The sequence below is a fragment of the Syngnathoides biaculeatus genome, chromosome 4, assembly GCF_019802595.1.
Source record: "Syngnathoides biaculeatus isolate LvHL_M chromosome 4, ASM1980259v1, whole genome shotgun sequence".
Classification (NCBI taxonomy): Eukaryota; Metazoa; Chordata; class Actinopteri; order Syngnathiformes; family Syngnathidae; genus Syngnathoides; species Syngnathoides biaculeatus.
This window is the reverse complement of record NC_084643.1, coordinates 6,670,320-6,696,894: the sequence shown is the minus strand read 5'-3', so window position 1 is coordinate 6,696,894 and position 26,575 is coordinate 6,670,320. Positions and strand designations below refer to the sequence as shown.

The following is a 26,575-nucleotide window of genomic DNA, read 5'->3' as shown; positions in this document are numbered from 1 at the left end:
ATTAGCTCAACATGACAACACATAGATGTTGTAAGAGGAGTTTGAATTGATATTAAAATGTTTTGGGGTCATAGTTTGTGGTTGCAGGTTAAACATTTAAATTTTCCCTTTAATATAAGCAAATAACCCCATGATGTTGAACAAAATTCAAGCACGGCTCGGTCCCTCTGCTAGTGGTGTTGTGAGTCAGCGTATGAAAACAGGAATCTGAGGGTTCATGCGAGTCGCTATTGTTTCTCTCTCACAATGCAGATCACAACAGACCTGAGGCACCGCTGCACAGACAGCCACACGGGAACGTCGGCCTCGGCTCCCATGGCCGCCGCCATCATCGCTCTGGCTCTGGAAGCAAAGTAAGATCCACTTAACCGCGGGAGAAAAATCTTGCACTGATTGGTAACGGCGTAAGAAGCCACTCAAACCATACTTGAAGTGACTTGTCACCTGAAGTCCAGTGCGTTTGGCTAGACTGAGTGTTCACGCTTGCGTCATGCTTGGAAAGTGTAGGGACAATTGGACTGAGGGCATCAAGTAAAAGTCACAAATTGGAGATTATGGATAGGGCTGGATATTAGACTCCAAAGTCTCTATTTAAGTCCCTGCAGTCCATTTCCTCATGTATAAAATATGTCCTTGCCATAACTAAGAGGCAATATGTTAATAAACACGAGAAACTCCTTCTCACTGTTGTTGTTTGTTAGCGTAAAGTAATGTTAGCCTCCCCTGTTGATGTGGCGTAGCGGTACACTGGTACCTCTACTTACGTACGTCTCTAGTAATGATAATTTCAGTTTACGAAACGCCCCAAAAATTCAGCATACGAAAGGAAAATATAGGGGCTGGATTTGCAGCCCTCAAATTCTACCGAACGTAAACATCCTGTAGCGTAGTTTGTGTGACGCGATAGAGCTGCTCTCCCATTGGCTAGGAAGGACGTCAATCTTTACCCATGATGTGTGAGTTTTTTGTTTGTGTTTTTGCAGGTTTATTCATTTTTATTAACCATGGGCCCCAAGAAACTTTAGAGAAATTGAGTTGTGTGCGTGCGTCCATTCATACCTGTTTTCTCTCGGCTATCAAACGTTAGCCTCCTCCTCCGTCCCCCACGATGCCTTTTGCTTCTCATTCACTTTCTCTTCGCATAGTCGCCCGACGGCAAATGTAAATAAACGTTATTTTTTGTATTATGCTTTACATTATGTACTTTGAATGCTTATTTTGGGCAGGGGTGGGAGGGGTTTGAACAGATTAGGCTATTTACATGTAAAAAGTGGTTCTACTTGTGAAAAATTCACATTACTAAACGACTTCTGGAACCAATTAATTTCGTAAGTAGAGGTACCACTGTATTGCACTCCATAGTCTCTGCTATGCTGCAGTGATCCTTTGAGAAAACTATCTCCTTTGCGTGAAGAATTCAGGAGACTCTTTTTGATTTAAGGCGTTAATGTAGATTGTTTTTCACAGTTCTACATTTTGCAACTTTGAAAATACCATATGCAGTCCAATCTGGCACCTCTCCATCACAAATTATAATTAAGAAAACCCAGCGTCGGCAAGCGAGGCGACTTTCTCCTGTTGTCACGTGCCTCACTGCTTGGTTAACCGGGGTCATTTCGTTTAACCCGGATAATCCGCTTTTAATCCCCAGCAGTAGAAAATATTCCGTCTTTTCTTGGCATGGCCGGGCACGTAAATCTGTTTTCTCAACAAGATTATTTACACACTGACTCTGCTCGCCTGGCTTTCAGCTTCCTCCCCTTGTCTTCTTCTCTTCTTCGTTCCTTCAAATCCGCGTAGATAAACTTGCATGCACATGCAGGCATGGAAACATCAAACGCTTTCAACAGATTCTGATGGTATCAACTGGTATCTGATGAACCACTGCCAACGCCATGAACCGGCAGGTTGGGTGGCATCTATTCTCTGTGAGAAAGAGCTTTTTCAAAGTCCGGGTGAAATGGGAAGTCTTCGAGGATGCGCGTGGAGATGATCTGATCACAAGGTCGCCGTGACCTCACGAAACTGGGTTTTTGGATGTTCATGGGAGACTCGTAAATCAAAATGGTTATGCTGTTTTTTCCTCAGCGCAACAGGGGTGGAAAGCAAGTTCTGCAGTTGTTGAAAGACAACATATTTTCAACATTTTAAAAAAATTAAGCCTGATGTTAAAATGCTATGGTCAGTAAACATTAATTGGAAAGTATTTAAGCACTTTTTGGATATATAATAATAAATAAAATTATACTTTTAATTTTTTTTTAAATTGTTTAAGGAAATTCTACTTTTTAATTAAATATAATTAAATTAAGTTTTAAACTGTTCATTTGATTAACCTTGTGATTTTATTTACAATAGAAGAGTTAAGTTATTTGATAAGATAACGGAATTGAAGTAAAAAAAATATACACATTTTAATTTCGAACAAAAGAAAAAAAATAATGCTAACATACTGTGCGCAGGCTCATGCTTGCATACACTTGCATATGCTATAAGACCCATACCATCAATAAAGTTGTGGTGACAACCGTTTGACCCTGGAAGGAACACGTTATTTGTTAGATCACTAATCTGCATCACTGGAAAATGAGAATTTTTGGCACTTTGTGTTTTTTCAAGCTTAATTACCCGTCGCCGTAGCTCCAAGGAAGCTCCTTTAAAACCTTCAGATTTGCTTTTTCTGCAGCCGCTCGTGGTTTTGTGCCAGTCGGGGCGCTTGCTCTGTTAATTAGTATCGGGTTGTTTATAAGAAGAAGGCTGTTGTGACCTAGATAACGATGCCGTTCCACTCTTAATTAATGACCATAAAACATTTATGGGGCCACTATTACTCAGTGCCAACTGCTCTGCCCCCACCATTAATATTGATCTTTTGCGCTCAAATTCGTTTGACCTTCACGGCACGTATTTCTGTTTAGTTAGTTCGTTGATTACTGCTATTATTTAAAAACAGATATACAAAAATTATAGACAGTACACCGCCTGAAATGAGGCAAATTATTATTTTTACAATTTAAAACCATGCTGTGACCAAGCTTGTTAACTCAATTTGTATCAAATCAAATTTCTTGAGTTTGGGCCTTCTCACGGTAGTTTGCCCCCACACCCCACAAAAATGCAGTTGTCTAAAATCTAATTACTGTACGTACTGAAAATTCTCATGTTGGATGCACGCCTTTAAGGGGCAGTGTTGAGTGAATGACGTCAGGAGTTAGAGTTGGCTTATATGAGTTGTGGCTAACAACAACTCCTTTTGATTACCGTAATTTCCGGACTATTAAGTTGGGACTTGTCACACTCTTTTAACCCTGCGGCTCATGAAATGATGCGGCTAATTTATAGATTTTATTCTATCGGCCGCCTGGGGCGTTCGGGCAGAAAAGGTGGAATATATGTGTCGAGGAAGACTGAAGTTTAATGTAACTTCGCACTTTGTGCATGAATAAAATTAGCATGAACACACCCTCATCACGGAAAATGTAAGAAGAAATGCATATGACGCAGCTATCACGTTACAAGCAAAAAAAAAAAAAAATAGAGTTGCTACACATGAACTTGGCATAAATGAATCGAATGTGAGATGCTGGAAACGGCAGCGGGAAGAACTGGAGCATTGTAAAAAGACAAAAAAAACTTTCAGAGATAATAAAAGCAGGTGGCCTGAACCGTTTGCTGCTGTGTTACTGCCACGTCTCGGTGACTTTTACTGGTATATTTTTTTTACCCGGCTCTGTTAGTGCTGTGTTACTACCGTATTGCTGCTGTGTTAGTGCCGCGTCATAGGCACTGTTTGGAAAGAAAAGCTAAGGTATATTGTGAAAATTTTCAAAATTCTTTCTATCTACTGACTTTGTAAATATCTCATGTTTCAATGTGGGTACATGCGGCTTATAGACAGCTGCGGCCTATATATGTACAAAATGTTTTTTCCTTTAAAATGTACTGGATGAGGCTTATAATCAGGTGTGTCTTAAAGTCCAGGAATTACGGTATTCCTGTGACTGTCTTTTATTTGGCTGTTTGACTGTCTCATTGAATTAATAGCTGAAAGTGCATACCCACTTGAGCAGGGGTGTATGAGACGCTTCCTTCTACCGCGGACGAACAGTGAGTACAATTTCTGCTGCTTATGAGGGGCGGAGCTATTTGATTAGCTCTGAGTTGAAAACTTTGAACTGGGGAAGGGTACTCCAGCCCCAAAAAACACATTAAGAGCAAGGATTGTGATTTGACTGATAAAGCCAACTCTTACGTTACATTTCAATTACTGTCTGGATGGGTGTGTGGTGCATTGCCAAAAACAGGAACCGTCCCACCACCAACAACAACCATCTTGTGTGGTTTATACAAAGGTAATGCTTTTAATGCTTACCGTAATCTAACATCGCACCTTTCCTTACTGTTTGACATGGACCGTTGCTTGAAAATGGCTGATTGTCATCTGCCATAGCTGCTAACACTTGTGCAGAGAAACTCTGTTTAAAGGCGAGCATATGTTAATCAGCTTTTAGAGAGACATTTTCAACATTACGTACCTGACAAGATTTGTATACAGGCTATTAAATTGTGACCTTTATATTATGTACCTACTTTATAGCTACGAAATAAATATTGTTCATCTTGAATTATTATGATAATTGTTTAAAGTTGTAGGGATTTTGGAATCAGAATTTACTGAAAAAACTTGAAACTTACAGAAATGCAATTTCCCCAAAATACAGACAAGCCACAAACGTTTCTGTGAGAAAGTCCTGGAAGCATGGAGACCATGAAAGATTCAAGGAGCTCATTGTGTTCCAGGGTAACTTTGCTTCATTCAATGTATGGTGCCTTGGGTTTACACATGGTGCAATCAAAATTTGAAGACCATTCATGCGTTGTTGTTGAGTTGCAGAAATCCTTTGAGTGCGGTGATTGCCTAAAAAAGTCGTATAACAAAATAGCAAGTTTAGGGGTACCAGCGATCTTATCCTGGCTATTTTCCCGTGTGTCCTTTTTAACAGTAAAAAAGCAGTGCTTTATTTTTATTACATAATGATCAGTAATTGTCCTTTTGCATACTTTTGTACAACAGAGATGATACAGAAGTACTTTTTTTTCCCCTTCAGTGCTCTGTCGTACTAGTTGATTGATTGGTAATAGTCACAGATGACTGAGCACGTGTAATGTTTTCGTGCTGCTACTGCTTCGTTTTTCTACTCCGCTTTACCATTGCAATTGGCTTGAAAGGATTTTTTTTTCCCAGAGCGTTTGTGAACAAAGGACTGTCTTAATTTGAAGGTTCTAAATCTATTTATTACAGCGGCCAATTTTTCTCCACCCTGTGAAAATTGTCGACTTTGTAATCCCGTCCAAGTGCTGTATTATGAGGCCCATTGTCCTCAGGTGTCAGCCCTTTTGTGTCAAGTGTCACGCAATCGTGTTTCATCCTCATGAAACACAATAGTTGGCTGAGAATTGCTTTCAGGGCAAGTGAAGGCGGCGCTCTCGGATGGTGTGGAAGCATCTGGCTGACATACGGAGATGGAAGGGAATCCCAGGAAATGCATTGACCCACTCCCCCCCCCCCCATTTAATGTAGCGTTGGGGACATGAAAGGAGTTGTGATACATGGCTGACTGTCCTGTAATGGATCTCACGTGAGATCAGAGAGTCTTGCGGGGCGGGCGGGGGTGGGAAAGACGGATGAGCCTCAACAAGTTCCAGCCAAGTCTCCCTGTAATTTCCCCTCTTTTTTGTGGTGGCAAAGTTTTCATTTCATCCTCTTTCTCTCTTATCATCCACCTTTCCTTCCAGCGCGTTGTGGAGTTAGTTCTTCTGGGGTGCAAATGTGGCACCTGTAAAGCCGAATTTAACCTGGAAATTGAGGAGAGCAAGGCAGAATGAAAGCTTAGAAACGTTTTGATATTCACCCTAAAAATATATATCTTTTTATATGTATATGACTGTATTTATTTTAAAAACTGACATACATCACCTCCTGTGGACAAACCACCTGCCGCTTGTAAAGCTGAATTTATGATAGCGTTTGAGCAGAAACATCAACAACAAGCCTGCAAACGAAATGCATTTAAATGGTTTCATATGGAGATAGTGTCTTGAACAACTATATCAAATCAGACGATGATGTCACCCCACAAAGTTGCGTGCATCCTTATGTTTCCAAAGGACCTCACGTGTCTGTGTGTTTTCTTACTCTCTTCTAGTCCTCTTCTAACTTGGAGAGATGTCCAGCACATCATTGTGAAGACGTCCCGAGCCGGGCATCTCAGCGCCCCCGACTGGAAGACCAACGCCGCCGGTTATAACGGTATGAACGCAATATATTATACACCGCCGTGTTGGCTTTCCTGCAGCGCCCTTCAATATCATCTTGGATAATTTGGTCTCCTAAATTCGGAGAAGAAACACCGTGACTCAACTTTTTTTTTTATGCTTTTCAACTGGCCAAAAGATGTAATGGTTTAGTATCTGGTCAGCAAGGTTTTGACCGTGCCGAGCTAATCCCATAGGGACAATGTCGTTATTAGTCGATCAGATTCGTCATTTGCGGTTGTGCAAAAGATAAATAAATAAAAAAAAAGACAATTAAACATAAATTGGACACTCTAAATGACCCCTAAGTGTGATTGTGAGTGCGACTGTGGAGTGTCTCCATGTGCCCTGCAATTGGCTGGCAACCAGTTCAGGGTGTACCCCGCCTCCTGCCTGTTGACAGCTGGGATAGGCTCCAGCACTCACGGCGACGGTCGTGAGGGTAAGCGGCCAAGAACATTGGATGGATGGATGGACAATTAAACACAGAATTTAACATTAGCTTTGCTCGTTGCTGTGCTTTTGGTGTTGATGCTATTGTGTTATACTCAACAGTCACTATACTGTATCTCACATATAACACCGGTCTACATAAAGTACTAAATGGTCTCCCGTAAAGTATTAAACGATAGTAGGAGTATTAAGTAGAAAGTAACACGACTCGACTGGCCTTAAGAAACTTTTGCAACCCCAAAAGCAAGTACAGTACGTGGAAGTACTGACAGAAAGAAGTCGGGGTCCTAGGTTTGCTGTGCAGATTCCATTGATTGACATAAACAACAGACTGCTCCTTATTGGTTGCATCAGATGGCTGCAAACCCTGTTGAAGAGCCTGAGCGTAGGACAATACAGCATTATACACCGCACTCTCTACTTAGCCGCAGTGCACCGCAATCTTCTCTTCAATATACTGTCCCTCTCTTCTTAGCAAAGAGAAATAAATCAAGGAGCCACTGTTCTCCTCCATTGTTATTTTACAATAGTACCCTTGAAAATTATACAGTTTGATTTCAGAATATTCCACCAGAAGTCCGGATGTACTTCCACTAACAACCCAGGCTAAACTTTGCTCCTCGCAGCCATGCAAATCTTGTTTCTCAGTCCAGATCTATCGATCTATCACTTCAGAATGCTTCCTTGACACCAAAGTATGACTTGCGTATTCTGCCTTCGGCATGAATCTCTTAGCATCTTGGGGCATTTCAGAAAGGGTACACATTGAATAAATGAGTTCTTCAGCAAATAGATCGGGATAGGGTCCATATATATATATATATATATATATATATATATATATATATATATATATATATATATATATATTAAAAAAAGAAAAAATGATTTTGTGAATAATATGCCAGAAACATACTGAGGGCAACCTGTGCTTAGTTGTATGATTTCACACTTCATTGGTAGGCAGGCATGCCAGAGAAACAACTACTCATATACAAACAATGAAAAGCAAATTTTTCATAATAGGTCCCTATTAAATGCAACTTGAACAACCACAATGGTGCAATTTTGTGTGTGTGCTTGTGCGTCTGTGTCTCTTGTATACAGTCAGCCACCTGTACGGTTTTGGTCTGATGGATGCCGAGGCCATGGTGAAGGAGGCGGAACGATGGAAGCAGCTTCCCTTGCAGCACGTCCCACCTCAGCACGTATGTGTGGAGAGCGCCGACCGGCAAATCAGGTACAGGGTCAAAGATGGGCAAAAGGCGGCCATTTGGGAGGGCAGGAATGGATTTGATTTTCTTTACATTTTTTTGCTGCACTTATTCCATCCTAGTGCTTCAACAAGGGCAATTAACAAAAATAGCAGGCACAATGACAGATTCTGTCAATAGATCAATTATCAATGCTGCACACCCTCGCAACATGCAGTGCATGTTTGTTTTTGTACTGACTATTTAATCATTTGTATGGGACCTACGGAAAAAAAAACAGACTTCCTTTCATTTTTCACGTCATGTTTTGCCTAACCCTAACCCAGTCACTCACATTGAAAAAGGCACGGGTGTGGTCAGTCATGCCCGCAGATATAAAGTTACGGGTGTGGTCCACCAGTCATGCCCGCAGATATAAAGTTGTGGGTGTGTGTTCTGTTTGTGATTATGAGTGTACCCCTTTAAGAGCAGGGGGGGGGGTGTCAGGTTATCTATGAAGTAGAAGTAGGCTGAGCAGAGACCGTGTGCTTTAAAAAAAAAAAATGACTTCAGGCTGTGGTTCACTGCGCTGGATCAGTTTTTGTGTGGGCTGAGATTGTGCGACAAGTGCGCAATTGCGCAGTGGCGCATTTTAGATGGAACATTGGTCAGGACTACACAAAATAAGTGACGTCTTTCAATATCTATGTATTTCTACTCTTAACAAATTTTACGCGTGATTTTTCATGCTTGACTGTGCAGATTTGCGAGTGCGATGGCTGTCAAATCACAGTGGCTGCTAACCGTTTACACATGGTTCAATTCATACTCCATTTCAGGATTCACGTCAGTACTCATTCCACACATCCATATTGGTCCACGCAAACATGCCCCACGCATACGCATTAAATCAAAATAGTAACCCTACAAAAGTGAAAAGAAATCGAGCTCCTGTGTCTCTCGTATCCGACTGCAGAGGAGGAAAAAGATCAAATGAATGTACAATTTGCAACCACTGAATGAGATTAAGTACTTGAGTCAAAGTACCACCATACATTTAAAACGAACAAGTCAACTTCATTCCTTGTATTGTACATGTGGGTAATCGGTGCACCGTTGTACCATACTGGAAAAAAAGATAGAGTTGAAAATTTGCTGATTAACAGTGGTTAACTTGTTTTTAAACACTTGCATGGAAGCTAACATTGTTCACTGTTGCTTCCACTGTAATTTGAACTCCCTTTTCCTCCTCTCTGTCAATGCGCCGGCTGCCATGTGTTTGACAATGCGCTTGTGCAAGCTTGTACATTGATAGGGGCCAAGCATTAGTTCTGGCAGGGTGGTTCTCACATAAGACATTTACTCAACAGACAGACATGCACACACACACACTCAGAGTGCAAGCCAGGGCTTCGAAGCTTGTTATCCTTGATGCAGCTGGAAGCCTGAGCAAAGTTCGGTGCGAGGCTCAACTCCGGCCAAGCTTGATTGTGAAGGGCCTGCTGGGGAGCACCATCCTCATCATCATCGCCATCATCCTTTTTGTTCTGCTCTGGCGCACTAATCGTACTATACGAGGATTATACAGTTGTACTTTGTTGTTTTTGTTTCACACTATTGTCGAACGGAAAGGTTGTGTGTGTTGTTTAAGACAGGGCTCCACGGCGTCCATACAGGGGAGACATTTTTTCAAGGCCCCACTCATAATCATAGCACCAAACAAACATAACTACCCTGTGCAGCCCTTAATGCCATATAAAGTGAAAAAAGACAGTTGGAGAGAAAAATGTTGCATTAAAAAAAATTGCAATGTTGAAAAAAAAAATGTAATCTCTACAACACACAGAGATCTTTTTTGTTGGGATAGAAAGTCATAATTCTATGATGGTAGGAATTGTCCAAAATTAAGTTATGATGTTAAAGTCGAAGTTCAACAAGGGAAGGTCATAGTAAATGAAATGGAATTTTATTGTAATTACACCTTTTATTGTGGAAAAATAATTAGATTTATTGCTACGATTTGTTTTTAACAAAAATGGTTGTTATTAGGATGTGGCTACAAAAAATACGTCAGGGACTTATCAATGGGAGTGACAAAGCAATAATAATGAATTGAACACAAAAATGACAAATATTTAAAAAGATGATTAAAAATGGAAATATTTTAACAGTTGATGAATAGAATTATTTAAAATATTTTTCAAATATGACAGAAATGTAAGACAAAAATGCAAAATGTTTAATGAAAATAAATATTTGAAAAAAACAATCAAACAGACTAACATGGTTGTTTCACAGTCCAGAATTGTCATATACCTGTAACATATTATTACTCCAACAAATTTATATTTGCGTCGTGATCTTTACATGAATGAATATTATTTGTGGGGGAGGGTTGTATTTTTCTAGTTAAATTCATATACAGTACTAATATATTAGTAGTATTTTATAAATTACGTTTTACAAAGAATGCTTTTGTTTAAAATATCTGCAGAAAATACACACAGTAGTTAAAAATTGGGAAAATGTTAGAATTGTTGATAAAAATCCATAATATGACAAATACACATCTAATAAAAAAGAAGCATGGGCAAAATGAAAAAAAAACATGTGATGTGATGTTTAATAAGAGATCAATGTGGTCATCACAATTTTGTGTGCGACTGGCTCCATCTGCTTGGATTCTTACTATATTTCTACATTAGTTCATTTTATTGTAACCTTATCTTTCATCTGACATGATTTGGCCTACATCAGTAACCTTTGATATTATTCCAAATGTATGTATGCGTGGGTGTGTCTTGTCCGCACACCTTTTGGATGGCCTCTTGGACTGTATTTGTTTGTCCACTGTCACACCAGCGCGTGTATCCATGCGAATGCGTTAGTGTTGCGCACGCACGTGTCCAGTCAGGCTGCCGGTAATCAGCTGTGCGTCCACCGGGGGTTCTGTTGTCTGTGTTGTGTCACGGGCAGGCCAGCCAGCAGCACTCACTGCGTTATCAGTCCGAGACTCCCTTGGCGAGCCGCCGCTTATGCAACCCTCATTCTTTTCCACACGCTTTTCTTTACTTTACTTGCATCAACATTTTTTTTTATATCTACTTTCCTCTTGCTGCTTTGGTAATTACTTCGATGTTTTTGCCCTCTCTGGAAACTTTCCAATCTGCTCTCGCCAACATAAAAGCTGTAATAATGGTACAGGCAATGCTTTAAGTCGCATTTTTTTGTGGTAGGCCCTGCATTCGGTATTTGAAGATTCAGTACGGACTTACCTGACTTCATCCACCTCTTAAGACCACCAGTATCTCATCACAATTCTAGAAACTATCAATACCAGTGCTAGACTAAAACACAATACAGTTTAACAACACGGATGAGAGGGAAAACTCCTCCAAACACAAGCAAAAGTCCACTTTTGAATGATTCAATGCCCTCAGAATGAAATTGTGGATGAATGAGAACTGAGCACTCAACCGTTTCGATTTGAAGTGGCCATTTTCTGGTCATTCTGGACATTTCACAAAAATTGTAATTCTTAAATTCACTTTAAACCGCTCCCTTTGCACAACTGGCATTGCACTGGTCTATAACGGGAACCTCGAACGGGTAAGGGCACTCTGTACAAGCTTAACATAATGTTGGGCGTTGACGCACTCTTAACATTTCTAAATGAAGACAACTCTGCATCTTGCACAACTGTGACTCTTATAAGGACTTGTTCCTGTTAACTGAATGTCTCGTGTTCTTTGTTCTTGTGTGTCGTTACATACTAACCATTAAATCTGATTCTGATTCCGCGGATCCTTCAAAAGCAAACTACTGTACTCTGAGCACCTTTGCCTGATTGCTACCAAATTTGAACCAAGTATACTAGACTGATGATAAATTGAGCAACATTTGAGTGTTCATCATTGCGTGTGCGTGTGTGAGCGTCAGCATGGTAGTTTCTGGCTTTTCGGAAAATTCAGCCCCCAGAGCCAATTTTACACTAAAGTGGAACCTTGGTAGAACGCCGTGAGGGCTTGTGTGATAGAGCCAATTTTCTGTTATATTTAAGCTTTTTCTTTTTTTGAGGCCGTACGCACCTGTATAACTGCAATTTACTGTACGGTACTTCATAATTTTTTAAAATAATGATTAAGGTGCTTGGAAAATGGATGGATGGAGTTTCACATTTCATCCAAACTTATCACACCGGTGTGCGTGGTCATGGTGACTTTGTTGACATATGGTACTCATCATAATCATAGGCAAGTGACGTTCATGAGTTGCCAGGAATTCATGTGCTTCCCAGTCCCTAATCCTTTGGCAAATGGCTTGGCAAAAAAAAAAAAAAAAAAAATCTGTTACTTTATCAAAAATAGCATGTTCCAGACTTCAGAGTCTCAACGTTGAATGGATGCTTCTCTCTCTCTCTCTCTCTCTCTCTTCTCTCTCTCTCTCTCTATCTCTCTCTCTCTCTTCTCTCTCTCTCTCTTCTCTCTCTCTCTCTATCTCTCTCTCTCTCTCTCTCTTCTCTCTCTCTCTCTCTCTCTCTCTCTCTCTCTCCTCTCTCTCTCTCTCTCTCTCTCTCTCGAACTGCAAGTCTATGTACAATAGATATATCCATCATGACACGGTTGGCACCTCAATGCCCCACATTTGCCATGGAGGCACGTCTTTTGAAATTGGATCTCTGTTTATTTTATTTTTTGGGTGGGGAAACTCTGTAACCCGGAAATACATCAGTCCCATTCTCTGCCTGCATTGTGCCACAGCGCCAGTACACTACGGCGGCCAATTCTGGAACTAACAGACTTTGTCAACAGCAATTTAAGTGACAAAGTCAAACTAATTTTGGACATATTTTTCATTCCCGATGGTCCATGTTATTCGATATCCTTTACATATGGGTCAATTTTATCGAGGTACCACTGTAACAAGAAATTTGGTAGTCATGTAATGTGTACCGCAGAATCACAAAAAAAGTTTCAAGAATCAATGAACGCAATGATACTCAAAACCTAATGATTTTTTTCCTATTGGTTCCTATTTGAACCACAGATATTAATTGTAATTATTCAAATGAGAACAAATTGGTGTCAGGCTTCCATGTGAAGCAAGCAAGTTGTCTTGTGACAAAAGCGTTGAAGGATGCAGGAAATCACATTGGAAGTCAAGTCTTGCAGGCCAGTCTGAAGGCTGAGATTCCGGCTGACGGGGACTAGTAGTGCACGTGTTAAAGTCATTAAGCACAACTTTGTTTCATATGAACATCTGGTATTGTAACGCAATACATACTGTATGTGACAAACTAAACAGAACAGGTTTCACCCTCTTTTTTTCTTTTCTTTTTTTCTTCTGAACAATTCCAACACAAAAGGAACGCTTGGTCCTTTACTCGGCTAAATGCGCAGCTTGGAATCGCCCCGAGCAATTTTCCCCTCAATGATAAACATATGCGTTGGCTCGAGGTCGCTGAAACGAGCCGGCCGGTGCTTTCAAGGAGGAGGGGAAAAATGGGTTTGCAGTAAAGCACATTAGAGCATAAGTTAGTGTTTTTTCCAGCCATCTTGACACACACCAAGTGTTTTCCAGCAAGTGTAACTCAGCGGCTTTTCTATGAAGATATGCTAAATTGTCTCAGCTGTTTCTCCTGCGCCAAGAAGATGGTCTTGATTATCGCAGCCTTCCATGAGTGTGTGGACACCCGCCAAACACACTCTGGCTTCGCAGCCTCTTCTCTATCGGCTTCCCCCTCGAACCTGATGAATTTATTTGACGTGTGACGGAACCGCACGCCTTCCCAACGCCACACGTTGCCATCGCGGCGCACGCCTCCCCTCCCGTCGCAACTGACAGGCCTTTGATGCAAGAAGAACGTGACATATGAGCAATCATTTCAGTCATGTCGCACTAACCAATCTCACACCCAAATCGTAAGATGAAAGCACACGTTCTTAAAATATAAAACATATTTGACTATTACAAAAATGTGAAAATATAAAAAGCACAAATTTTAAAAAACGTCATATAAATTTTCAAAGGATGGAAATGCCATTGGTCCAGTCCAGCTCCCCAAAAACCACTTTAATTATTTTTGCTATGTTTTTAATGAAGAAAAATGGCTCTCTATTAGTGGTTTTCAAACTAGGGAAGGGAGGGGGACACTATCAACTATCATGAAAACTTTTCATGATTAAGTTACACCCAGCTGTTGCTGTTCATGTTTTTGTTGATTCCCAAGGAATTATGTTTGCCAGCTGGCCCTGGGGGACTGAAAATTTCATTTCCAAAAACCGAGGAGCGCCCAAAAAAGTTTGGGAACCACTGCTCTTTTGAATGGAAAAACATCAAATATGATGATTTAGAGGGATCAACTAGTAGAATAAGGAGATGGAGTTGGGTTGGCTGATTCCCCCCCCCACCAGTGTGGGTAGTGCGTGTGTCAGCTATCCTCCAGCAGCTCTTTGCGAGTGCTCTCATTTTTGTATTTGTGTGTGTGTGTGAGTCTTCGGTTAAGTATACACTTGAAAGTTCATCGGTGACGTCTCAACTGCTCCATTTTTGTCATTTCAAACGTGTAACGCTGTATCTGAAGCTGCTCATACATCAAATATTTCCAAAAAGACCATAAAAATGAAACGTTTTTACTTTAAATCCATATATATATATTTTTTGCAGGGTTTCTCATCATAAATTTTATATAAATTCCTATGAAATTACATCATTTTATTCTTCAAAATGAAAGTGTTTCCATATAGTTTGTTTTTTTTAGTTAAGTGTTTAAAAAAGAAAAACAAAAACTTGAGGAAAATTAAACTGTCATCAAATCATGCTCATTCACAAGTCACAGAAGATTCACTTGTAATGCTGGAAAAAATTACTCGGTCATCCTGCTTGAAATGGAAAAAAAAGCAATGGTAATCCTTTGATAATGACTGGAATGAGTTTTCACCGCATTTATTGTATATGTTTTGATTTGTTTATCGGTACAATCTAACAAGCTCATCGTCCTTGTCCTCCAGGACAATCCGCCCGGAGCATGCCGTGCGTTCGGTGTACAAGGCGACGGGCTGCACAGACAACCCCAACCATCATGTGATATACCTGGAGCACGTGGTGGTACGCATCACCATCACGCACCCTCGCCGGGGAGATCTGTCCATCAATCTGACCTCGCCATCGGGGACCAAGTCTCAGCTTCTGGCCAACAGGTAGAGGGGATGTGTTGTGGAAAATGTTAAAGAAAGGAAAGAGATGTGCTCTAATCCATACCTCATGTGTGTTGACATGCAGGTTGTTTGATCACTCCATGGAGGGCTTTAAGAACTGGGAGTTCATGACCACCCACTGCTGGGGTGAGAAGGCAGCAGGTGACTGGGTGCTGGAGATTTATGATTACCCCTCTCAGCTGCGCAGCCAAAAAGTGCCTGGTATGGAAACACTCCAATAGAAGACACAGACGATTTTCTCTGTGGGGTGGGGGAGCTGCTGCTTTCACATTTTCCAATTTCCTTTAGCCATTTCAAGCTTTCCTTGATCAGAACAGAAGTAATTTCCGTAATTTCCGACCTACAGAGCGCACCTGATTATAAGCCTCACCCAGTACATTTGTAAAGGAAATACCACTTGGTACATACATAAGCCACACCTGTGTAAAAGCCGCAAGTGCCCACAGTGAAACCCACATTGAAACACGAGATATTTACAAAGAAAGATGGTACACGGAGAGAGTTTTAAAAGTTTTAATACCTTAGCTTAACATAGCAACAACACGGAAGCACGAACAGGGCTAGTTAAAAAAAACGTACTGGTACAAAAAAAAAAAGAAAAAACACTTGCGGCAGCTACACAGTAGCAACATGGTAGCACAGCACTAATAGGGCCAGTTAAAAAAAAAAAAAGCCTAAATCACTGAGACACGGCAGTAACACAGCAGCAACAGGCTAGTGCAGCGGTAAAAGTCACTTCCATGGCACATATATTCCATCAGTGTCAGTCTTACCTTTTCCGCTCGAGTGCCCTCTTGCGGCAGTTAGAAAAAAAATGCACAAATTAGCTGCATTACCGCATAAGCCGCAGGGTTGAAAGCGTGTGGGGAAAAAAGTCGCAGCGTATAGGCCGGAAATGACGGTACTTTACTTGGTACCATATCTTTTCCTGGGTTAAACGCTTGCCATCACAATGCATGGGGTTAATTTTTTTTTTTTTAACTCTAACTCATTCTTTCCAAATCATTCTTCACTTTATTGCTATTCTACTGTAATAGTTGCCTTTTCAAGTCACAATATCAAACCTGCGTCCTCAAAAAAGTGATTACACGACACCGATACTGATAAGAAATAACGATGTGATATGTCATAATAGTTATACTGCCTTGTTAAAGATAGTGATGTGGTACACCACAACATCGATACTGTTTGTTTCTCACGATGTCAATACTGTAGTGTAAGATATAATGCCCCATTTAATTACTGTATTGTAAGGGATAGCGTCACCATTTCACAATAATGATATTGCATTTTCAAACATTATATGATTACTTCACAACATTGATATAGGAAGGAGAACGCTTTGATTAGTCACAATATCGATACTGAATTGTAAGTCCTGCAATGCATTCTAATTTATTGTAAGTGATAATATATCACAGTATTGATACTGTATTATGAGATGTCCATATGGTTGGGTGATATCACTACTAAATTGTGGCAGCTAAAATTCTGACACACAGCAAAAGTATGTAATGTTGTAAGATGGCGTTGCCGTGTTCTCAGGCAAGCTAAAGGAGTGGTCGCTGGTGCTATACGGGACCTCGGTGCACCCGTACTCGTCCCTGCGCAGCATGTCGGTTGAGACCCGATCTACTGATTCTGTGGCGCCCACCGATGAAGTTTTCACAGAGGAGTACAATGGTAGGGTAACTTTCACATTTGGATTTTTGTCACATTGCACTGAGATGTAATTTTGGGTTTGTGTATGTGTTTGTGTACATGTGCGTGTGCTTGTTTCGGTTCCTGCAGGTCCTTGTGATTCCGAATGCAACGAGCACGGGTGCGAAGGCCCCGGCCCGCATCACTGTATAAACTGCCTCCACTACTTCCTCAAGTTCAAGAACAACACAAGGTCTGAATATTTTACACTCATCAATATTCTCACTCTTGTGTTTGCATCCCATAAGAAATGTTTGCCTTGTAAAAATGGAAATCATGGAGTACCGTATTTTCTGGACAGCAGTGCACACCAGATAACAAGCCGTGCCCACTCTGTGTCACTTTTTTTTTTTCTCTCCCCATATATAAGCTGCGCCTGATCATATGCTGCGGATACATACTGTATGTACTGGTACAGTACATTGTGAAATAAGATATCAGCCCCCAGGGGTGGATGAGATCCGCCTGGAGTTCCTAAAGGCTCTGGATGTTTTGGGGAAGTCCAGATATGACAATTCTCTGCATCATCATGTGGACATCAGGGACAGTGGCCCTCGATTGCCTGACTGGTGTGGTGGTCCCCCTTTTTAAGAAAGACGACCAGACGGTGTATTCCCACTACAGGGGGCTCACGCTCCTCAGCATCCCTGGTAAGGTCTATTCAGGGGGTGCTGGAGAGGAGTTGTCCTCGAGAAGTAAAATCTCAGATTGAGAAGGAGCAGTCTGGTTTTCGTCTTGGCCGTGAAACAGTGAACCAGCTCTACACTATCTGGAGGAGTGTGAAGCGGCTGGGATGAGAATCAGCCCCTCCAAGTCTGAGACCATCGTCCTCAGTCGGAAAGAATGGCGTTTCCTCTCCGGGTCGGGAATGAGACCCTACCCCATGTGGAGGAGTTTTAGTATCTTATGGTCTTGTTCACGAGTGAGGGGAGAATGGAACGGCTGATCTGTGTAGCGATGTGTCCGTTGTGGTGAAGGAGCTAAGTTGAAAGGCGAAGATCTCAACTTACTGGTCCATCTATGTTCTTACCCTCACCTGTGGTCACAAGCTCTGGGTCGTGACCGAAAGAACAAGATACCGGATGCAAGCGGTCGAAATGAATTTCCACCCCAGGGTGTCCGGGCTCTCAATGAGAGGTACGGTGAGAAGCTCGGTCATCTGTGAGGGACTCAGAGTAGAGCCGCCGTTGAGAGGAACCAGATGAGGTGGCTTGGAGGCATCTGGTCCCTCCCTGGTAAGGTGTTATGGGCACGTCCCACAGAGGACCCAGGCCACGCTGGATTGATTACGTCTCTCGGCTGGCCTGGGAACGCGCCAGGATCCCCACGGAAGAGCCGGATGAAGTGGCCGGTGAGAGGGACGTCTGGGCGTCCCTGCTAAAACTTCTTCCCCCACGACCCCACCTTGGATCAGCAGTAGAAAATGCACTCATGGATGGAATACTGTAAATGCTTGGGCGCTATTTTGCAGATATTATTTGTGCTTAGGTCTGGAAAGTAAACCTGCCGTAAATGAGCGACTACTGTATACCTAAACTAGTAAACCTGTAGTGTCACGGAATGAAATGAAGTCAATGTGTGACTTTAGTGCTTTGCGGGTGCATGTATAAATTCTGTTCAGGGCTCGTATTCCGCCCTTTTAGCATCTCATCTGGATGAAAGTGTGAATCAATTTCCATTGCGTCAGCTGATCTCCGCGCTCCTAAAAGGCAGAAGAGTGGGAAAGAGGGTGTGTAGTAATTTAAATTATTGAATGAGATGAATGAATGAAATAAATGTGAATAAATACCCCAACTATATGAGGAAAAAAATGCAGTGCATAAAATATTACCGGACTCTCTAGAATGTAAATGCTTGGGGTGGATTGAAGAACGGACTGTGCTGGAAGTGGAAGCCATCGTTTTCCACCCCTGATCTGGATTAAAGACAGAAAATGTTGACATTACTGTCTTTGTACTATTATACGCTTCCTGTTGGCATCAGCGTGTGTGTTTTTGGTGGGTTGCATATGCAGCGGCAGGTTGTCCTCTTCACACATGCAGCACACTATGTGCTTCTTGGCGGTGAGCGCTGCAAATGTACAAAGACGGCTGCCGTGTGATCTTGATGATGTCCTGAACAGCGACGGGAAATGAGGGGGTGACTGAGCGTTATCAAATTATCCAGCAGATGTTCCACCTGCTCACCATATACCCAGAATTGCTGCACACACACAATGCACGCAAAAATATGATATTGATACTCTATTGTAAGAGATAGTTACGATACATATCACTTAAAATGGAAATACCCATACTTAATATCTACAATTTTGTAAAAGAAAATATTGGGTGTCACTTTATACTGCGTTTGATACTACATGTGACATAAGAGTAGTATAACACTACCAGTACTGTATTGTGAGAGATAACGGTTTTACTTTGTGGTACTATTGTGACTATATACATGCTGTGGAAAATCTTTATTATTGCCTGTATTCATGGTTTCATCTGGAAATGTTTGATGCATTTTGAACCCCAAACATTTGACTATAGTTTCTAATTAATTTTACATTTACTTCATAGATAAATGCCACACAGATTATTTTATTTGGAATCTGTGCATGTACATTTGGTAAAGATACTTGGTACGTTCCCAGGCGTCAACCCAGGCTGAACTTAGCTCCTTCTTAACACACAAAGTTTCGCTGCACCATGCGTCCTTGTTACGGTACTGTTTTTCCTTTCTTCTGGCATCTTCGGACAGCTTGTATAGACCCCCAAAAAAACTTATGGGGTTGAGATTTTAAACATTTAGCTGGGACTAGTTTGCACAGAAAACGTGAATAGGTGGATTCATGTATATGGAACTGTGAATATACTTCATCCTCCCCTCGACGCTATCCATTTATTTTTGTTTGTATATGCTCAACTGGAACGTTTCGACCTCGTAAGCGCCAAGTAGGGTGTTTTATTTTTTCCATGTATCATTAAATACAAAAACATGGGATGCTAGAGTGAGGTAGCTACTATTTCAAGTAGGAAAAATCTGACTTATCATATTGTCTTTTTTTCAGGATGTGCGTGTCCGAGTGCCCCAGCGGCTTCTTCCGCGATGACAGGAAGCGCTGCAAGAAGTGCTCGTCGCTGTGCGAGACGTGCACGGGCAGCCGCAGCGACCAGTGCACCACGTGCCGACCCGGGTTCCACCTCAACGAGGGCTCCCACAGCTGCGTAGCCACCTGCGGTGACGCCTTCTACCTCGACCATGGTAAGCGTACACCAGATGCCAATGAAAAAGTGAAACACGCATGCAGAATTTAATGGCTCGAGGGCAAAGGCTGGCATCACGCACAATGCCCTTTCAACACTGAAGTTTAACCAGGTGACGGTCATGATATCAATATGATACTGTAACCAATATCAGCGGCATACGTTGTTACCGTTTCAAAAGTTTAACATGTAGTTGCTATTTAGTTTGACAGCTGAACAAGACTTACATTTCTTTGCTTCATTTTTAATATGCGATGGGAATAAAAACATGGATTTTACCAAATCCACCGAGACTTGGGTTACTTGTGTTTGCTGACAGGTTTCTATTAACTGGTTTTATTTTGTAGATCACACTTGACGTGTATATACTGGCTAGAGTTGTCCATGTGGAGCCAAAACAAGATGGACTCTCTGCAATAAAATTGGAGCCGCGAGACCAAAAAGGATCATGTAATAATTTGCTCCATTCATTGGTCTATTGCCGATCCACCGCCCTGGCAGCAGATGGGCCGCATTCTCATCCAAGTTCAATCATAACGTTTCCTCGGGCCAAAGATGTTGTAGATACTTTTCCCCATTTTTCCTTTGAAATGCTGGAAACGCCGAGCTTCGTGTTGCGGTAAATGACTTTATTTTCTTTGTCAGGCTGACAACAAGCTGAAAGAAATCCTACTGGCCTGCATTGTTGGATGGGGCCTCGTTTGACGAAGGCCGTAGAAACACGTGTGGTGTTGATTCGATACAGAAAAGGCATCAAATTTACTATGTGAGGAGCGACCCCTTAAACGTCACACATTTTGTTCCACGTAGTGATAATCGCGTGATTTCCTTGGGCATAGTTTGGTCAGGTGCGACCCCTCCAATGTGCAAACTCCCTAAAAAACGGTGCCTTCAAACCACAATGGCCAGTTACCTTTGCATATCACAAATTTGTGAACCTGCGAGCCAGAATTGCTTTCATTTAGAATCACTGCTGCTGAATAATAATATTTTCTAACATTCCAACACAGGCATTTTGTGTTTTATAGCAAATTATTAAAGGGTAGCTAAACCCAAATATCAAAACTTTATTTTTGTACATCTATATCAGTTGAACTGATCCCAACCTAAACTTATTAGTATTTAGTATTTATTCAAAAAATGATTAACATCCCATCTACTTAAACATAGGTGCCAAATATATTCAGTAATATATTCAATCATGACAAGCTATGTATTCTATTTCACAACATGTACAAATGCAACACAGGCTTGATTTCTTGATATCTTTTTGACGATATCGTTCCTATCAAGAAGTAGGCTTTATGCGATCATGATTTTTGGAGCCAATCACCCATCTGTGAGTTTAAAAAAAACAATAACCGATCATCGATCAAATCACAAAATGGAGCAATGGGTCTATTTAAATGACCTGTTCATTTACTGTATATACACGTGTGGTTAATTGCTCAAAAAGTTACAATACATAATGTATCTTTGTTCATGTCAGTGAGGCATAATGGCAGGCGGAACAATTTAATAGTCGTACACACACCGATTAATGTATCTACTCTTTGTGACATATTTGTTTGTTGGTGTGCTGTGACATTTTTCATCTGTAAAATATGTGCCTTGGCTCCAAAAAGGTTGGAGTTCGGTGCTCTGGTCAGCTCGTGTACAACAGAACGGCAGCATGTTTACAAACAACTGCGGGGGCTAGCACTAGCTTGCTAGGCTACGGAATGTTTTGTTGATGGCTTGTGAGCTGTATTGTATTAACTGTATGTAAACATACCTCAAGACAACCTTACACAAACATCCCTTCCTGGCCTGACGACCGATGACCACCAACGTGTTTTTTTCGCCCCATTTTCTTCTTATAATACAGTTGGCGCAATCCACAATTATAACTATCCTGTCCCAAATGAGTTGACCAGATAAAGCCCATTGATCGTAAAAAATAAGATGAGTCGCTATCAGAATGGCGGGAGGGTGGATCAGCTGGTAAAGGGTTGGCCTCACAGTTCTGAGGTCCCGGGGTCAATCCCGGACCTTCCTGTGTGGAGTCTGCATGTTCTCCCCGTGCCTGCGTGTGCTTCCTCCAGGCACTTCGGTTTCCTCCCACAACCCAAAAACATGCAATATTAATTGGACACTCTAGATTGCCCCTAGGTGTGATCGTGAGTGCGACTGTTTGTCAATATGTGCCCTGGGATTGCCTGGCAACCAGTTCAGGGTGGACACTGCCTCCTGCCCATTGACAGCTGGGACAGCCTCCGGCACTCCCTGTGACCCTTGTGAGGATAAGCGGCAAAGAAAATGGATGGATGGTATCGGAGTACAAGATTTTATCGCAATAGTCAGACATAGTGCAATCGTGAAAGAGCAAATTTGCCTTTTAGTCTGATCTCCACATTCCGTATCATCTTGTCTCAGCCGTCTTCTCTCCCATGTTTATTTTAATGACTTTATTGGCTGTGAGATATTTACAGTACTATGTCAAAAGACATGAAAGAGGCTCTATAAATACTGCTATATAAAAAAAAATATATATTGCTTTTGGATTCACGTATATTGTGCATGATGGCCACGCGGACTAAATGTCTTTTGCAGAACTCATCGATGATGTCGTTTATCGGATCGCCGAATTATGAAATTAAAATAGATCATCCAATCAGGCAAAAAATTCCAATTATCATCTGATTCTGATCACCCTGAAAAAATCAGTATGAAGGTTGTCAAGAAGTTGTACGGCGGTGTTACTCTCTCCTACCCATCATCAGGTGGCCCCTGCATGTTTTCAATATCAGCCGTGGTGTACACAGGATCGAATAATTAAATCTGTCGCTCCCAACAATCTGTCACCCAACACAGTTCAATTGCAGCCTCCCCTGTGTGGAATTTGCATCTTCTCCCCACGTGCCTGCGTGGGTTATCTCCGGATACTCCGGTTTCCTCCCACACCTCAAAAACCTGCATGGTAGGTCAATCGAAGACTCTAAATTGCCCATAGGTATGACTGCGAGTGCGGATGGTTGTTTGTGTCCTGCGATTGGCTGGCGACCAGTTCGGGGCGTACACCGCCTCTCGGCAAACGAAAGCCGGGATGGGCTCCAGCACACCTGCAGCCCACGTGACGATAAGCGGTACGGAAAATGGACGGATGGATGCTTTTGGATAAACAGAGCAACTCTCTGTTTTATGACTGTGTCTTGGAGGAGGGCGAGCGTGTGTCCATGTGTACTACGTCAAAGCGTGTCCATGCCTTTTTAATCTTTCCTCGGCTGCATTCCTGTCCACCCAATACTGCGATCGTCATCTTCGTTCCCCAGCTGTTGAGCCTCTCTCTGCTTTTCCACTCACCCCCAAGCCCCTCAGACTCTTCCTGCTGTTTTGCTCATTTGGTGCTTCCTTCACTCCCCGCCCGTAATATTATTTATTTAGATTTGTGTGCGCGCGACTGACATTTTCATCCGTTGTCTTGCAGACTCTAATGTTTGCAGGAGGTGTCCGGAGAACTGCAAGAAGTGCACTGCCTCGAATTTCTGCACAGAATGTAAACTAGGGACCAGGTGAGCCGCAATTTCACTTAACTATACAGTTATCTCCCCTGATATTGGTCTTTCAAGAGTCACAATTATGTGCATTTCGGAGATTGTGATGGGATTAAAGTGTTCTGGTTTTTTTTTTTTGCCAGTCCATCAAAGTCTGGTGTTAGTTTTGTTATGGGAATTCAGTAGCTGCCAAGTGGCAGGACTATCACTATTCCGCAGTGCCAAAACCCACCCCAAACAATAGCTTAACTGTATTCATTACTTGGCCGTGTACACCACACAAGTTACCGTAACATCGACATGAACCAGTAACTTGGATATTAGTATTAAATCAGTTTAGTTGACATGACAACACAGTACAGTAAGTACCTAAACATAGACAAACAATATTCTCAGTACACTTCTCTAAAGACTTAACTGACAGATAGATGGATGCCGATTAGTGATGTTGCAAAAAAGTCACACGAGCTGGCAAGATACTAGCTGGACGTAAGCAGACGCGGAAGGATGGTCGATAGCTGTGCTCGCTCCACACACAGGCGCTTTTTTTTTTTTTAAGGGTAGGGATGTCAAACTCATTTTTCTCGGGGGCCGCATTGTAGTTCCGGCTTCCATCAGAGGGCCGCTGTGACTGTGAAACAAAAATATTTAATCGTATCAACATATTTACATAATCAATTTTTTAACTAGTTTTGGAATAAAAAAATCAAGGCCAATGTGTTTTTCAACTGGTAACACAAAAATCCTTGTAATAGCTCAACTTCACCAGTTACAATAATAACATTTTGAAATTTTGGTACAGATTTTACAGGAATCATGAAAATTGATTTGGCCCCGCCGCCCACATAAAATCATGTGGAGGGCTGAATAGTGCCCCGGGGCTTGACTTTGACACCCGTGTTCTTAAGGAACTTATTCACTCGAAAGAACCGCCGTGCCCATTCCTAATGCCGATTGTGGTCCGTGAAGGCAACTGTGCATGCGTCCATGTACACAAACGTGAAAGTGAGTTGGGGTTTAATAGTTACTTACGTGACATCAGCCGTGTACGTGTCAAACAAGCTCACAGTCCAGACTATAGTGGAGTTGAAAGTTTGCACTTTTTCATTGTAAATATTAAATAAGTATTGTAAGTCCTTCAGTGAAACGCCCCTTAACCTCAATGACCAATGTATGACAACGTATGATGTATAACGTATGACCCACAATGCATTGTGCACTCAACACACCAATGAAACTACTGTGTAAATAAAAAAAAAGTAACACCAAATACACTTTTTTTAACAAAAAAAATAGCAAAATTAGTGTGGCAATAGTGAAATCGGGCATTTCTTTGCAGTTTTATGATATTTCACTGTCACTGCATTGTAAACTCAACAATTACATCCCAATCCCTTTCATCCTCTATGTTACATATTACACCAGCTTTGCAGTTGGTCAAAAATGCAAAATCCAGAATTGAATGTGCCTTTATGCAACAGTAAAAATGTATATTTTGATAAATGTTAGTGACACAAAAGCAACTGTCAATTATATGTTCCCCTCCTGGTTGAAAAAGGTTCATCTGTGTACTGTATATACACAAAAGCCAAAATCCAGTCAGCGTATCCCTGCATCTACTGCACTACCTGGTGGAACTGCTTGGTATTACAGACAAGGTCAAATGAACGTAGTCATGTTGCTGCTGTGATTTGGACAATTCTCTACCAATCTTTGGCGGGCCAGATGTGGCCCATGGGCCGTAGTTTGCCCACCTCTGTTCTAGAATGTCTTTCACCCAGCAAGTGAAAACAGGGAAAGTACTCACAGTACTTTTTTTTTTTTTTTTTTAATATCCTTTTCCCCCTATCACAATTCTACACACAACGGCCCATAATGAGTGTTTGAAAAGGTTTGTATTTATGAAAAATAAAAAAATCCCAATTGCTTACATTCCTGGATGATGGGGGCCACTGCGCTTACTGCGACCATCAAAGAATATTTTGGGACTCTTCCCCAGATGTGTGCCTCCAGACAGTCCTGTTTTTGAGGTCTGCAGACAATTCCTGTGACTGGATGCTTTATTTGTACACTGTGAAGTAGAGGTCGTACAGTTAGCGGCCCCGTCTACAAACTGTAATTACTGCACAATAGTGATTACGGCTTGAAGTCGATGAATCGCCAATCCCGTGTTTTTGCGTAAACAACTCGGCTGTCTGTCTAAAATCGACTGTGCTCAGATATGATTCCATCTTTATTTCCAGCTCGACGCACAAAGCTAACGTTGCATCGTTGTATCCACGTGTTTCTACTTTTCGTCTCATAACGTCATCTGTTATCTACGCTCTCCTTTTACATAGTGTCCCTCGTGTACACTCAGAACAAGCTGAAAAACTCGTTTCCTTAAAGATAATCTCTAAAACTTTTTATTTTTAATGGTTTAATTGCAATCACACCTGAATGTCAGTTGAAGCAGTTTTTTAACATTTCAATGATTTGCACTTTATTGCATTTCTTAAACTGGTTGTACCACCAAGTATTTTGAATGGTATTAATTTGGCCAGCATAAAGTATGATAGTGTTTGTTTGATATTTAGGTTTTTATAAATAAGTGGAGAAAAGATAATAGAAATTCCCCTTGATTTTGTGTAATTTTAAAGAAAAATATTGCATCTTTATCGGGAAAGAACAGTACATCCATATTGCACAAGACTATTATGAACTGTGTGCTTTCCCAAATCATGTGTAATCAACTGAAAGACTTTGTGTTTATTGATATGTTGCAAAAGCCGTTCTTTTCATTTGATTTGAGGTATGTGCTTTCAAGATGCAAATATTTTGTCAAGGTCACCTTGCCTCATCTTTACAATTATAGATGAGAAAACGGCGAGACTGTTCTGTCGTCAAGCATTTTAATTGGTTAAGAATCACGT

General features: G+C 41.4%; 1 protein-coding gene across 5 annotated transcripts in view; it reads left to right on the top strand.

Annotated features, from left to right (window-relative positions):
* Nucleotides 1–26,575, top strand: part of pcsk5b (proprotein convertase subtilisin/kexin type 5b) — a 92,586-nt gene that overhangs the window by 37,845 nt on the left and 28,166 nt on the right. For all 5 annotated transcript variants that reach the window (XR_009794519.1, XM_061816491.1, XM_061816492.1 and 2 more), the window contains exons 9-17: nucleotides 253–353; nucleotides 6,207–6,310; nucleotides 7,876–8,008; nucleotides 14,972–15,160; nucleotides 15,243–15,379; nucleotides 16,724–16,861; nucleotides 16,970–17,072; nucleotides 19,935–20,128; nucleotides 23,597–23,681. Coding sequence is in view for 4 of the 5 variants with exons in the window: in XM_061816491.1 (XP_061672475.1) it covers nucleotides 253–353; nucleotides 6,207–6,310; nucleotides 7,876–8,008; nucleotides 14,972–15,160; nucleotides 15,243–15,379; nucleotides 16,724–16,861; nucleotides 16,970–17,072; nucleotides 19,935–20,128; nucleotides 23,597–23,681 (1,184 nt within the window). In the remaining variant the exon portion in view is untranslated. The remainder of the gene's footprint in view (nucleotides 1–252; nucleotides 354–6,206; nucleotides 6,311–7,875; nucleotides 8,009–14,971; nucleotides 15,161–15,242; nucleotides 15,380–16,723; nucleotides 16,862–16,969; nucleotides 17,073–19,934; nucleotides 20,129–23,596; nucleotides 23,682–26,575) is intronic.